General features: G+C 39.9%; 1 protein-coding gene across 1 annotated transcript in view; it reads left to right on the top strand.

Annotated features, from left to right (window-relative positions):
- The window catches only part of PTPRT (protein tyrosine phosphatase receptor type T), a 350,381-nt gene that overhangs the window by 270,558 nt on the left and 64,083 nt on the right, over positions 1 to 15,740 (top strand). The window contains exons 14-15 of the mRNA XM_035900121.1: positions 7,783 to 7,918; positions 14,641 to 14,670. Coding sequence (XP_035756014.1) covers positions 7,783 to 7,918; positions 14,641 to 14,670 — 166 coding nt within the window. The remainder of the gene's footprint in view (positions 1 to 7,782; positions 7,919 to 14,640; positions 14,671 to 15,740) is intronic.

Genomic DNA, 15,740 nt, shown 5'->3' with positions numbered 1-15,740 from the left:
GAAAAAGCAGAAAAAAATGTTTATCACTGTGTGAGCCAAGTCCTCTTGGTATCAAAGGCAGGCATGGATTTACCTGGAGCACTGTGAAGGTTGCTGCCCCCTTACAAGACCCCCCTGGTGTGAAAGGATGCTGTTGGCTATGTGTTGTGGCTGTGGCTGGTCGGTTGTGCAATCACCTTTATCTACAGATGAACCCGTAGCCAGGCAAAGGAGGGGAAAAAAAAAAAAGGCAGTAATTGGAGATTAAAGCCAGAAGTGAAGGTCAAATCAGAAAGGATTTGTTTTGGTTTATTTAATTTTAAAACAAGGAGTAATGCATGATGACTCGCTTGTGAAATTCAGAGGTCTTTTTTTTTTCTCCTCTTTTCTGCTTGAAGGTTTGCAGGAAGAACTGTCTGATGTCCCCTGAAGCCTTCTGCACAGGGCTGAGATGGGGCAGTCGCAGGTGGAGGGCTGTTATGTTTTAGAGGAAAGCAGTGTTGCTTGTTCCTAACTGTCATGTGCTTACACCAACTTACTTGAGTAGTCAGTATTTTTTCTCCATTTCCTGATATCTGGAGATGCTTTCTAAGGTGTCTCAGCTGCTGGTCAGGTACTGTGGATTGCTTAAAAAGTTTTTCATAAATATCATTGTTAGTGTCCTTAAATAGCACTTCCAAAGGCATGACAAACCCAAGGCTATTACAAATACATTATGCCTCTGTTTCCTTACATAGATTTTTCAATGAGCCAATGTTCAGAAACAGGATTGTTATTATTAATGCATTAGCTTTGCAGTTTCTTCCAGGAATTGGACATTTAAAAAACTATATGGTAGCATTAGGATATGTGACAATGTCACAAGAGAGGCAGGTCTGAAAGCAACTGTTTTGTAATACCACTGTACAGGAAAAGAAAAATCTTCATTCAAGACATGCCTGAAAGTGCTGCTTCAACTTGGCAAAGTACAAAAAGTTTCCCAGTATTATATTCAGCACGCATAGAGCATGTGTATGCAGACTCCCTAATGTGTTGGCCATATGACTCCCTTTTTACTGTAAAATGATGAGTATTCTCCTTTGCATGCTGCTCAGTCAGCTCAAGGGTGAAGTCTTATCAGGCATGGTTTTTGTAGGCCGCTGTGGTACTTAAAGCACATTTGACCAGCCAGGCTCGAAAGGTGGCCTTATCTCAGTATTCATTTTATACCTACCTCCGGACTTTGCAATTTCTGCAGCCGGTATGGCTGTGGATTTTTAATGCTAACCGTGATGAGAGCAGAGTAACTGCTTAGAGGGGACTGACTGGTGCAAATGTTAATTAGTTGTTGTTTGTAGGGTGCAACAAGTCTATTATAAATCCATAGCATTGTCATGCACTGTAAAGTTTTTGCCTGTATCAGTCAAAAGACTGATCTCCCATGTCTGTTTAAGATCATACAATAATTATGTCACATTTGCAAATTTCAACTTCTGATAATGGGAATGTTACTTGTTTTCCATTTTTATAATTTCAAGCTAGTTTCTAAATAGCTCTGCAAAAGTGGAGTGTTAAAATGGAAACATGATATCACCCTCTGAACCATCGCATCACTTGTAGGCATCACAACAGCTGCTCTTTATCTGAGCTCTTCTTTCAAGTAAATGTAAATAACCTTTCTCATTCTTGGGGGCCGTATATCTGCCTTTAGCACAAATTGAGTGCTTCTGTTCTGAAGAGAGAGGAAGAAATATAGGAGGAGAAAAGAAAAGCCTTTGTGGTGGATTTGCCTGGAATCTCCAGAATCAATTATTCTCTTACTGCTATTTTTTAATTCTCATTCAGTTTAGTAATGCTAATCTTGATTCCTTGCTGTGTGTTTACCCTCATACTTCTACAGATTCAACCTGTATGCCTGATAATCCCTCATATAAATTCTGGTCTGTCTTTCTCTCCAGAACTGTTTTGTTTCACTGCTCTCTCTGCTTAGAATATGGTTGAAAGCTTTTGGCTCTCATCATTCTTTCCATTCCTTTTGAGCTTTTTTAAAGACATGAGAATGTCTCATTGTAGTCTTAAGCCTGCGCTCTTTGCAGTCTTCAATAACTGGAGGCAGAAAGTTGGTGTAGTGACATTATGTGTAGTGATACTGTTGGTACTATTCATTTTTTTTTAATGAATTTCAACAAGGGAGTAGCCAAAGTGGAACCTGTCTTTCAGATCTGATGAGCTGTTACACTTTGTTGGCTTACGATATGCAGAAGCACCAGAATCGTGCATAGCTTTTTTTAGTTCCAGTACTCTGGTAGACACTGCTGAAGGTTGAAAACAAGTCTGTCTTCCACACCCCATGCATGCGGCCAGCTGATGCAGAGGGCTGTTCCTGGGTAGTGCTGGCTAACAGGTATTCCGGATCAAGATATAAAATGGTGCCCTTCCACCTTTATCTCAGTGTTACCATTCTTAGAGGTGCTTGTCTGCCCTTGCGTTTGCATATTGGAGACTATGCTTCAGAGGTATAGGTATAATCAGGATCTGAAAACCTAAGGGAATGCATTTCTACGTGCAGAGATGCTTTAATCATTTGTAGGCTGCTCGCATAGAAAGCACCATAAAAAAAAAAAAAGGAAAAAAATGGAAATAATATTTACAAGTGATTTGAGAATAACTGTCTTTTGAAAATAAGCCTCTAAGTCTATTAGGAAATTTTACATTCAGCATGCTGCCTGGCCATTATGTGCTACAAAGAAATTACCCTGATTGAGCCGCTCATTTTAACTCACAATGACTTCAAACCCATTATTTTTCATTAATTTTTCTGGGTTAAATAAAGCTTTGAAGTAATTTTTTTATTGGTTTTTGTTTCAAGAGTGACTTCCTATCTGAAGAAGTTGTATTCTTAGGTGTTACAAATTTGAAATGAAACCTAAGTCTTTGCCAGACTTGTCCCCTTTCTGGATCTTCTCTGTCATCTGGCCATCTCCCATTACTTGTGTTGCTTCTCTCATTTTGTCCCTCCCTCACTTACATTTGCACTGCTTTTTTCTTGCCTCCTGCTGTCCTTCGAGCTTGTTTGCTTTCTCTTCTCCAGCTGTGGTATGGGATGCTTCTCTCTCCTATGCAGTGACACGGCTGCTGATGACTGTGGCACCACTTCCATTGCAGGACTTTGTTACTTATGCCTCACCAGTTGGAAATCTCACATAAATACCCATCTTTTCCTCCTGCCTATGGCTCTTTGGAATTCTTTTTCCTGTCAGTTACATATTTTTTTTAATGCGATATTGTAATTGCTGCTTTAAATAAAGAACGTTTCAAATTATAGTTTGTGAAACACATTTTATAGAAGAAAGTTGTATTATCAGTTCTGCTTAGCTACCTGCACTCCATAATCATACTTTCCTGGGTGTTCTTCAGTGTGCCACCTCCACAGAGAATGTCACTTTATATCTGGTGGCTTACTGTTCTCAAATAATATATCTGTGCATAAATTGCTGGGTGAAAGATTGCCATGGTATCTTTCACTTAGTTGCCATTGCTGTTTCTCCCTCCATCCGCCCCTGTCCCTTCCATCCCCCCCATCACCATCTGTGAGAGGTTGCGTGGTCTGATGGAATTGCCACAGGGTGTCAGTCCAGAAATGTCAGTCCTCAGCTCTGCTGTTAGGTGCCTGTGATGCCAAAGGTATATCCTTACTCTTTCTAGATCTATAAAGTAAATAAAGTAATTTATTACTTACCTTGCATGAGCATTAAGCAGATTTAAAGTACATATGAATATCGCTCTAGGAGTGTATAGTGCTACATATGAATGCTTGCTGGTAAGTGGGTGATTTTTCACTTTCTTAGCATTTTGAGAAGGTTCTCCTCTTTAGTTATGAGTTGAGTTTAGGCTGTTGGAATTACATGCAAATTGCCTCCTAGCTCCCACGTCATGTCTTCCTTGTGGACAGAAACACTTTCAGCTAAAGAAATCTTCTGAAAGACTTAATTCTGGAATACAAACAGCATCCCTCTATACTGAAATTAATTTTGGATTTTGAAAGTCTTGTTCTTAAGTTATCGTCCACTGCAGGGCCAGCTTTAGTCATGATCTGATGCAAGGAGGAATTTAAAAGGCTAAAAGCTGCAAGGAGCTGGTACAATATGAAACCACGCTTCCAGTAGTTGCATCTTACTGAACTAGTCTGGAATTTATGTGTCTATGAATCCACAGCAGGATAGCTGGATTAGACCTTGGGTGCCTGTGAGTGCGCTACTAAAAAAAAAAGCATTAGTCCTTGATGATCCATAAACCTGACTTCTCATGGGCTGATGAGGCAGGTGACTCTGGGAAATAGCCCATTTGCCCCTGCTCTGCTCTCTGCATCTCTGCAGCATCACCAGAACAGTATCTCCCATGACCATGCTCCATGTAATGTGTTCTGTCTCACTGCAGGATGCTGGATCTCTGGGAATCTTGAAAGGGGTTGAAAAAACAAAGTAAATTTGGTTGGTGGGGAAAGAAATTCATGCCACTGATCAAGCTTCTGGGAAAGTGCATTTTGTACAGTACGTAAATGTGTCTGAATGTAGTATCCTGGTCTAGTAGATAATGCACAGATAGGGAGTCAAGGGACCTACAGTCTTTGCTTCTCTGGCACTGTCTTCTATCATTTGCCTTCCTTATTAAGAAAGTAAGCTTAGGGCAGAAAATTGTCCTACTTCATGTTAGTACACTGTAATGGGGTCCTGGCCTTAGTGGGGGCTCTGGGTGACACTGAAATACACACAGTAATAACAGTGGTGACCTGTTCTATATCCTATTATCCCGGTATCCAGCTTCAGTTACAAGGCACAATTTATTCCAGGAAATGTGGTGGAAGTAACCACTAGAAAATATAGTTATATTTTATTTTCTTTCTCTTTTTTTTAATGTCAGCAGTATATAAACATTGTTTTTCAGAAAGAAAAGGGTGGCCCCTCAAGTGTGGTAGTGCAGAGCTTTCCAAGTGTATTTAAAGACATTTGTATGAAATGGCTGCCTGAGCAGTTTTTATGGGCTTCTGTGCTCAGAGGGTTTTAATCTGCCTGTGTGCCGGTAAAGGAGAGAAGCAAACCTGTGTTCTAAAAAAGTGTTACTCCCAGGAGCAGCAGAAGTCATCTTCTGTACGTAGAGCAGCAGCTCACAGACCTCCTCCTGCCAGAACAGAAGCATTCTCCTTCCCTACAGCTGGTCGTGGTGCAGGTGGGAGTACAAGCAACCACAGGAGATTTAGGCACCTACAAGGAAAATGTGCCAGAATGGCAGAAAAACAAGGGACTTTTGCAGTAAAGTTTCATTGCAAAGCTTTAAAAATCTAAGACCTAGGAATTTACTGACTCTGGCATATTATCAATTCCTCGGCGCTGTTAGCTGACAACTTACAAATGATTGGACTAGTAGCCTAAAGGAATTGTTGGCCTTTGCCAAGATAGATAGAAATAGTTGCATAGGAGATCCAAGTGAATCAGTCACCACAGCGTGTAGGTGTCATGATGGATAATAAGCCTTTACTCTCTTTCTAGAGCCGCAGTAGTCTACAACGGGATGAGAAATATCAAATAAAAATGCACTGACCACACATTGCCTGTAGTAACAAGCAACAGCCTGGCAAAATCAAACTGATCTAGTTGATTAGAGGATGGAGTTGACTGCACATTCTTCATTTTTTTAACTTGGCTTACAAAGCATGAGGGTATTCAGATGGTTCAAAAATGGAGGGGGTCTGACTGTGCTGTTTGTCATAGAAAACCATTCTCCAGTACCTATTATTTAGGGTCATGGGAGTAACTGCAGCTCAAGTGAAAGATAATTTGGAGTACTTCTGAGTTTCCCTTTAAGCTAATAGAGTTTTAGCCATTTTCAGGGAAAAATTTTACCTTCATCACTTATTTTGTTGTGTAATAGTGTCGGGATTGCCTGTATGATGGCATATAGCTCACGTCTTGGGCAGATTTGATCCAAGATTGTCAGAGATGTTGTCAAATAAAGATGTAACCAACACATTACTTTATTTTCACACTCCAGCGTCCCATTAATGTGTTTGACATGTGCACACAGAAGTTACCAGTGAACTCTTAGCTGAATGGGAAGATTGGTGGATGCAGCAGAGCAGTAGAGTTGTCAGGGACAAAAAGCTGAAAATTACATGTGTGTTTCAAACAGCCAGCATTTTTCCTTGATAAATACTGTGTTTTGCTGTGGCAAACTAGATTAACAGCTTAGCTGTAGGAAAAGTGAAATCATACTTTTATCACTGCATGTGGTGAGTTTTCTTGTTTTGCATTCATTGTGTCATTGTTCTATACGTACTCTTCAAGATATGATGAGAATATAACACTTTATTCAAGATCAGATCCTCATCCCTGGAAGTCCATCAGCTAAGGCCCTATTCAGGACATATCAGAAAGCCTTATATTCAGTTATATGGTTCGATCATGGTAACCACTGGGACTCATCCTTTGCAGACAGAGATCTTTTAAAGCATATGCAGTTTAATGTGTGGCAAATGGACAAAAGAATAACCCAGGGAGGCTTTCTACTGTCTCACGAACATATGGACTCAACTGATTATTATCTCCCCAAGCAACTGACTTCATGAACAGAAGTGATTCAGCTTTTCCTAAAAGATCAGCAACACAGAGTTATTAAAAGAGCAAACCGTTATGGTCTTTTGATGACAGCACTCTGTTTTCACCTTTGATTCCCTTTTCCTACTCTGTTTAAGCTGTAGAGGAAGACTTGGCTGACTCCAACAGCAAAGGTGAAGCCCAAGATAAGATTGTGATCTCATGTAACCTGAATTCATTTAACTTCATCAAATGCAATGGTGATATTTTTAGGAGTAGTTAAGTATATCGGGAATATAATAAAGATAGGCTCATTTAGTCTTCAGGGTAGCCGCGACTCAGGTCTTGTGGGGCTTTCTAAATCAAGCTCAGTGGTTTAAGCCACATCTGGAAAAATTCTATGCAGCAAGTAGTGAAGTCAGCAGAGCTGAGGCAAGCACTGTACAAGTAGTCCCAGCAACAGGGAGGGGGTAGCATTCTGCAAGGTCCTCAGGTATTGCAGGGGCAAAAGACTTGAAGTCAGATCATGACAAGGAAGTAAAAGAAGAAATGCTGTGCAAATAATGTTCCTAAATATGTTTTATTTTTAGGTGTGTAGGTTTTACTCTTAAAAACCCAAAAATTTCAAATAGAAATCATATTGTCTTGCCTGGGCCACAGAAGAACTCATGCATGGAATACATTAGATGATGTGGAGGGTGCTCTGTGTGTTGGATTAATGCTGGCTACATGCATAATTGTAACCATATGTTTACAAAAACCAGGCCTCCAGTACAGTGAGAAATGCAAATGTGTTCTGATTTTAGAAGAAAAAAAAGTTTCTGCAAGCAGTATTGTGGGATATGTTACTGCAAACTTTTACATTCATTATTTCAATGAGTAAGGATTGCACCTCCACTTACGCTGTTTGAGGTGAAAATTATAACTGCTATTAATTCTCCTGCTTCTGGGTGTATGCTGAGTGCTTCAGAAGAGTAAATTCCCCATTACTGTATAATATGGTAAAATATTAGAGTCAGTTGCATTACACTGGGGTTTTATACCGTATTCCTGTTCTGAATTATCTGTCATTAGCCCTTAGTAAAGGCAGATTTGGTCAGATGGACAATTGTCTATTGCAATGTGATTGCAAATATATTGTTAGGCTTTCAAATGAATATTTAAAATGGATCATTGCATGATTATTCTACAAATTCTCTTGTTATCTCCTCCTTCCTCTCCCTCCATTTTTAAGGAGCTTCCACCCAGAATTCCAATGCAGTGGAACCAGAAAAACAAGTTGACAGCACAGTGAAAATGGCCGGAGTTATAGCTGGTCTTCTGATGTTTGTTATTATCCTCTTGGGAGCAATGCTTACCATCAAGAGAAGGTGAGTTTCCGCTTTGCTTCCATCTTGGACCATCTGCCTAGAGCATTGTTACTTCAAAAAGAATAAGTTTGGTAGAGATAAAACATCCATTTGTGTTATGGGGGCAGCAGTTAATACCCATTTACGTAACGCTACCACTAAGAAGTTGTAGTCCCACAAGATATGCCTGTTCTGGCAGATACTAGGCAAGAATTCTTTCTTAACAGTCAAGGAAAATAATATCTTAAAATACCGTGATCAAGGGTCTTGACGAGACATATTTTCACACAGCAATTTCTTTGCAACCAGTGTTCAGCTGGAATATTACATCTTGCTGAGGGTTAGAATCTTCCCAAGAGTTAGCTTTAGTTTACAGGGAAATGAAACTTGGAAAAATCATGTATGGTAATGAAATTTGTTCAAACAATTTATTTTGTGTGATTTTCATTGGACCATTTGCACTTACACTTTGAAGTAGACCACTGTAGTTGCTACTATTTAAAGAGCTCCACATTTACAGTGTAATATACTGATTCAGAAAACCACTTAGGCAAGATATTTTCTTGAGAAAATGATGTATTTTGTATATATTTTTACCAGTCGTATTTCTGAAGTGAACCCTACTTTTCAACAGTAATTTGATTCTAAATGAAACAGGAGCTAGGGAGCCTGGCAGCCCCTTGTCTAGGGTACATGTAGTATTACAGTGAGAGCCTTGATGAATTATTTGCTCTGTTGCAGGGAGTGCAAGCTTTCCAAGAAAAGCTCTGTTCTTTTGAGATCTCTTAGCTCTGTGACAAAGGAGTCACGCATTTCCTGAAAATAAGATCAGCAGTTAAATCTAGATATGATCTCTGCTATCTTAATCCAGAGCATATATGCAAATGGAATAACTCTATGCTACAGATGCTGGAGTGAAGGGCTGCTATTCAGAAGGACCTTGAGAGGCTGGAGAAATGGGCTGATGGGATCCTCATGAAGTTTAGCAAAGGCAAAGCCCTGTATCTTGGATGGAGTAACCCCATGCAATAGTACAGGCAGGTTTGCAGAGGAGGACATGGAGTGGGTGGACAAGTCTAACGCAAGTCAGCAATATGGCTTTGCAGCAAAGTTCATCTGTGTCTGGGTGATGTTAGCAAGAGTGTAGCCAGCAGGTTGAGGCAAATTATTATTTCCTTCTGTTTGCCATTGGTGAGATTGCTCTGGGCATACTGTGTCCAGTTTGGGGATCCTTGGTACAAGAAAGGCACTGATATATTAGAACAAGTCCAGAGGAGGGTCACCAGAATGGTTTGGAGGTGAAGAATATCTATCCTTGGAGAAATTAAAACTCGTATTCACAAGCAGGCTACCACATCTTTTGAAATGATAATGTGGGACTCTTGCTGTTAAATGCTGTGATTGCTGCCAACCTATTTTTTACATAAATTTGAAAACAGTTAGGAAATTTCTCAGAGGTAGAATGATGGGCAAGTAGATTTTTCTCTGAACACTGTGAAAGAAATCTTCATCATTCTCATTCTGATAAATGCATTGATGTGGAGATGTCTTGATACGTATCGGTGATTCAACGTCTTTGCTCAAACTTCTGTCTTCCAGTGGAAACTAGAAAACTGGCAAAAGGCCAGGTTATCAACATGTAGGAATCTTTCAAATAAAAATAAGATTTATGTTACTAAGATTTATTAGATTAATAAGATTTAGCTGATTTAGATTATCAGACTTTTTGCTTTTTTTTTTAATGGACTCTACATATTCTATGCATAATATAAACTTTAATTAGATGTCGGGAGGAAACTTAGAGACTGTATCATATACTTTAATTAGGAGGTACATAAAATCACTGGATTTTAGCTTTATTTTTCTTCTGATACATGTTTAACTCAGATAAGTAAATGATGGGGAGATCTATCGATATCCAGCTTTTTCCAACATTTGATTCTTAGGATGTTTTGGCTGTCATGACTGGTACAATATCAGATGATATCTCATAGACAAAGAAACACAGACAAATGCAGAATCAAAAATACGTATGATAGAGAGCAAGTTCTAGAGTCTGGAGTCTGAGGACCATTTGTTTAGTATAAAAATAGAATCATAGAATCATTTAGGTTGGAAAAGAACTTTAAGCTCATCAAGCCCAACCTAACCCTGCCATCCCACCACTAAACCATGTCCCTAAGCACCTCATCTGCCCGGCTTTTAAATACCTCCAGGGATGGGGACTCAACCCCTTCCAGTGCTTGACAACCCTTCAGGTGAAAAAATTTTTCCCAGTGTCCAACCTAAACCTGCCCTGGCACAACTTGAGGCCGTTTCCTCTCATCCCATCACCCATTACCTGGGAGAAGAGACCAACACTCACCTCGCTACAACCTCCTTTCAGGTAGTGTGGAGGGTGATAAGGTCTCCACTCAGCCTCCTATTCTCCAGACTAAACAACACCAGTTCCCTCAGCTGCTCCTCGTAAGACTTGTGCTCCAGACCCCTCACCAGCTTTGTTGCTCTCCTCTGGACATGTTCCAGCAACGCAACATCTTTCTTGTAGTGAGGTGCCCAAAACTGAACACAGTATTTGAGGTGTGACTTCCCAACCTAGTGCTGACCTGAGCTGGCCCCCTAATGCAGTACACGTGTTCTTCTGTGGAACTAGCCTGGTCCCAAAAGCAGCAATGTTTAGTGAACTTGGGTGTGATGTCCCATGGACAGAACTTTGCTATATCTGCCTTTGCCATAGGCTCTTTTAACCTGAGCATCTTTCTTCAAAATTGAAATTAGGAAGGAGGAGAGTGGGAGTATTAGAAATATAAATTATCCCCCTTTTCTTTCTAGAGCTGGAAAATTACATTTTCCTCTGTGTTGTTCCCCCCACCCAATGCAAACAGGCAAAATCACTGCAATCCGTATCTCTCTTTGCCTGTTTGCTGTCATTTGCAAGTTTACCCACTGGAATACACACTATTAGTAAGAAATAAACTGGCTTATCAACTCTAAAATCTTTTCCCATTTAGAAGCTATAACAGTGCAGAAAGAGGTTTTAGAGGGTTGCTTTCTCTAGGTGTGCGTATCACACCTCCAGAAGTGCTGGCAAACCTGCTGATCACATCCATTCTGGGTCTCCCTTGGATGGGCACCACCAGTCACGTCCAGTTGGGGCTTGGAGCTGCATATGGACAAGTGTTCCTTGAAGATGAATTTAAGCCTGCCAGGCTCATTTAATTTGTAAACTAATGTGGATTGGAACCAGCTTTTATAAAAGGGAAAGCCACTTTGGACCACAGATTGACTTGAACTTTTGGAGGAGCACAGCTGAAAACTTGCACTTGTCTGAGAGAAAAGTTTAACAACAAAGTTCTTGTTCTATTTTACAAACAGAAATATTAGGCACTTAAGCTCTTGCATTCGATTTTTGCATTAACCTTACTTTAAAAAGAGTTCCCCTTTTCAGTTCACTAAGGCTAATGCCTCAGTGTACAAGACAGTATAGTCTTGCAAGGCAGCAATGCAGAAAAATAATTTCATTAGACAAACTTGAGGCATTTTCCTCAAATGGAGCTGGGTTCATGGTCCAGGGCATCAGAGTTCATTGGTAATAGGCACAGTAGTAGATTTCCTGAATGAAGCATTTTGTTAACCAGTGCAAAGAGCAAGGGAAGGAGAGAGATTAGAAGAGATGGAGACATTAAGAGAAGGCAGGCATTGGTTTGCGATTAGGATTAGACAGATCGTCAGAAGCTGTATTTGTTTCTGTGAGACACACCAAATCAGCATACTTTTTGGAACCTTTCATATGCAAGGCATGAGCAAGTGTTGCCCAGTTGCTCATCGTTTCAATAGACCATATTGCAAAAGCTCTAGCAACTGGCAAATTTCTGTGGGCTGCCAATGTTTTATAGGGTTTAGTCAGATATGTGAAGCTAAATTAAGCCAGTCAGAATGTTTATGCAGTGGAAAATCTGGGTTTGACTTTACTTTTGTTATCCAAAAGTTTTAGTTGAACCCTGCGATCACCTAAAGTCTGCTAAAATTTCTGTATGTGTATATCTATGAAAAAATTGTGTGTGTGTTTATATAAATTTCTGGTTTAAATATGACTGTCTTACAGTATCTAAAATCAAAACCATTAACAAAATTTGTTTTCTTGATTTTGTGAACCCACCAGCTACGAGTTACATTTGCCGCTCCAGTATCATCATATGTATATGGATGCGCAAGTTACTGCAACATAATCTAGCCTGTTAATTTACAGCTGGTGATCAATACCCACATGGGTGCATTTGCCCATGTAAGGCAATGCTGCTTTATTTCATTAATAGATAGGTACCTTGAAATACCTGATTTTTATTGTATCAAAACATTATTAATACTCTAACGAACTTGTTTGTTTGTCCTTAATATTAGTTAAACGTTTTTGTGTAATAGAGAATATAGGACCAGTTAGTGAAAACAAGCTGAGACAGGAAAAACAAGACATTTGTAAACTTCTTTTCTGGAGAAAATACCCTTCGACTTTTCCCCCCAAAAGGATTAGATTTTGGCCAGTTCTGATTTCGTCTGGACAGTTTTAACTCCGGTGTAATTGTGACTTGCACTTCCCTGGAGTGAAGAATGTGACACTTTTCAGGCTTGTGCTTTTAAGCGGACAAAGCCTCTACTGACCCCTTTAAGTATAAGTCTGAATAAATAGGATCAGACAGCTTGTCATGGGTGTACTGTAAATAAGTTCTTTAAACTGCTGTTGGTAGCAAAAAAAGGAGATTTGGGGCTATGTAGGGTCTAGGATTAGTTCCTTTTATGAAAATTCAGCTCCTTATTCTGGATTAGGATTTAAATTGTTACCTTAAACTAATTAAATAAAACCCAAATGCCTCTTGAGCAGAACACACCCAAGCTATAGGACAGAATTACCATAGGGTTATTTGCACATTCAGTGGCCCATGTCCCTTCTATGTCCATATTTAAGGTGGATGACCAGCAGCATTTTCAGGCTGTGTGATATGTTCTAGGGTTGGGTCATGCTTTTAGTGACCCGTAACTGACCCATTTTAAACAGTTAGTTTTGAAATATTCCTTAGCAAGTCCTTATTTTAGGTTGCATGTTTTGGGAGAATTTGAGCCAAGATGGCCTGTCCAGTTCCAAAATATAATCCTTCTTTTGTTTGTCTTCATTTGTTTTCTGTCCTTACAGAACAAATCTTTCTGAGCTTCCTTCTGTAGCCTTGAGGGATATGCAGCTTTTTAATGAGAACTAAAAGAGTCTCATGTGATCACATATGTCCGCTGGCTGAGACATGAGAAAAGCAGAAAGTACAGCAAGATGTTCAACAGAACAATTACAGTTGATAGTGCTGTGTGAAACGTGGCACTGGCATATCAGAGGGCTTTAATTAATGGAATCATTTGGGGGACGTAGGGGGTTCAGCTGTGTGGGCTCTCATTTTCCATATCCTGGTGATCTTTCTCTTTGTTTAGAGGTTCAGAGGAGCTTGAAATTTCACAGAGAAGCTCAGTGGCAATCACTGCACATTAACTGGTGCATTTCTATCGCATGTAGAATTTCTGGGTTTCAGGAGATGATAGCATTATGTTATAAATACATTCAGGTGTACCTTGGAATCAGTGTCATCTGAATAACTTGGCATGTATCAGGAATCTGGCCGGAATTTCATGTTTATAGCAGGGGCCACCACCAGAAAAAAAATGTCATTTCAGAGTAATCCTCTTGAACATCTGTAAGCCACTGTCCTTTACCCAGTGTGTGCATAGCAAAGGGGGAGATTGTGCACAGAGAGAAACTACACGGAATCTGGTTTCCATGGGTGCTTATGAAAGTTGTGTTCAGAACAACCATAAAAGCGAACACTTGAACCCTGCATTTATACTTGTAAGCACTTCCTAGTATTTGTAGTGTCCTCAAGGATGAGTTGTGCAATAGGCTGAGGTTTGTGTTTCATTGTTTTTCCCTGGCTTGACCATGGCTGCTGCTTTCAAGCCTCCCTTGTGCCTTGCCGTTAATCTGCAATAACATGTGCTAGATCTGTTGTGAAACAGCCTTTTCAGAGAAACCCTTTTCCAGTTACAAAAGGGAAGAAATCACCTCTAAGTTATAACTGATTGCCAAGGTTCATTTTGTGGCGCCGCTCAAAACCACATCAAAATATTCTGAAGTGTATTGTTGAAAAACTGTAATAGAAAATGCTTAATCACAGTGACACAGAAACCTAATGCATACCCCCAGTGATCATCTATAAATATGCAGTGATGCTTGAATTGTTAATGAACTATTTGCATTTTGGAGTTTGATGAAGCCTGATTTATCACTACACAATTTTTTCATTGTTTAAATATTCCAAAATTGCAGTGTTCTTACATTGTTGCTTTCCTATTTATTATTATTTATATTAATAGCTCTTACATACTTCTTTCCATTCCAAAAATCTCAAAGCACTTTACAGGCAAAGGTAAGTCTCATTACCCGTGTTACTGACATGGCAAAGTTAAGGAAGAAAGAGGTGAGGGGATTTATTCATGGTGACACAAGTCAGTGGCAGAAGTGGAAACACGTCTCCAGTTCAGTATCCATTCCTCACCGACATATAGCTCCTGAAGCAAGTGTAGGAGAATGGTAGCTCAAATACATTTTATATGGGAAAATATCCTGAGTGCATATAAATATAATTATGTGTTTTTCTTTTTTTCTTCTTTTGGATGTTTTGTTCATCTGACTGGCCGTCAATATTTAGAAGAAATGCATATTCCTACTCCTATTACTTGTAAGTACTTGGCTGGGGATGACGTTTCTTGAGCATGCTCATCCTGTGGTAATTTTGTGCTTTGTTGTATTCTTTTCTTTTACCATGTTTTTGTTTTTGGTTTGTTTTTTTTTTTTACCATTCCTTTTATCCTGTCTTCCCAGCAGCTTGTGTTTTATTTTCTCACTTTCACACTGTTAATGCTTTCCCTGTTTCACCATTGCACCTATAACTGTGCCTGCAAACACATAAATATCCACAGATATGTCAGTTATCATTTATAGTTCTTCAAATGCTAATGGACAAATACAGACTGTCCCAACTGCACCTCTTTTAATTGTCCATCCTATTTAGCCAGACTTCAGGGATATTCACACCTGAAAGTTATTGTTGGGAATTTCTCAGCCATGGATATAAGCTTTTTAAAAATGTAAGGTTTCTGACAACTAGGACTTGACATTATCTCAGCAATCATACATGTTCCTGGAGCTTCCAGGTTCCAAGTGTCAGTTTAGGCTTTTGGGTGATGAAGTGGTTCAGATATTCAGATCTAAATCACCTGTCCAGTCCTAATGACAATGCTGCATAATTAAGGCCGTTGTTAAGGCATGTGAAAATGCTTCACACATCAGTAGCTCCAGAGCCATCTGTTGTCTAAAGGTTGAGGGGCTGGAAAGTAATCACGGCCAAGCCGTTTCTGCCACAATAATAGTTGGCTGAGAATCAGGAGGAAGAGAGGATCAATGGTCTGAGGAAGCAGTCCTGGAGAACTGAGTTGGATGCCTTTGCAGAGGGTTGGAAGGGATGGAGAAGCTATGCTGAGAGAAACAGGTCTCCCCTCTCTGTCTCCCAGAAGCAGCAGCAGTATCACTGACCTAAACCTTTCCCTCAAAAGCAGCAATATGCCAACCTGCTAGCCTTTCCAGGCCTCCAGCATAAAGTTGTCAAAAGGGCCACATCTGCTCTGCTAGACCCTCCTAGTCTGCCACCCCTGGAAACCTCCTCCTTTGCCTGTTCATACAGTTCCTCTTTGTCTTGATCTGGTGACTTTGTCCTGTGGACACATCTGGCAGGTGGTCAGCAGGCCAACT

Source organism: Egretta garzetta, unplaced genomic scaffold (assembly GCF_000687185.1).
Source record: "Egretta garzetta isolate BGI_Z169 unplaced genomic scaffold, ASM68718v1 scaffold178, whole genome shotgun sequence".
Taxonomy (NCBI): Eukaryota; Metazoa; Chordata; class Aves; order Pelecaniformes; family Ardeidae; genus Egretta; species Egretta garzetta.
This window is presented reverse-complemented; position numbering and strand designations above follow the sequence as displayed.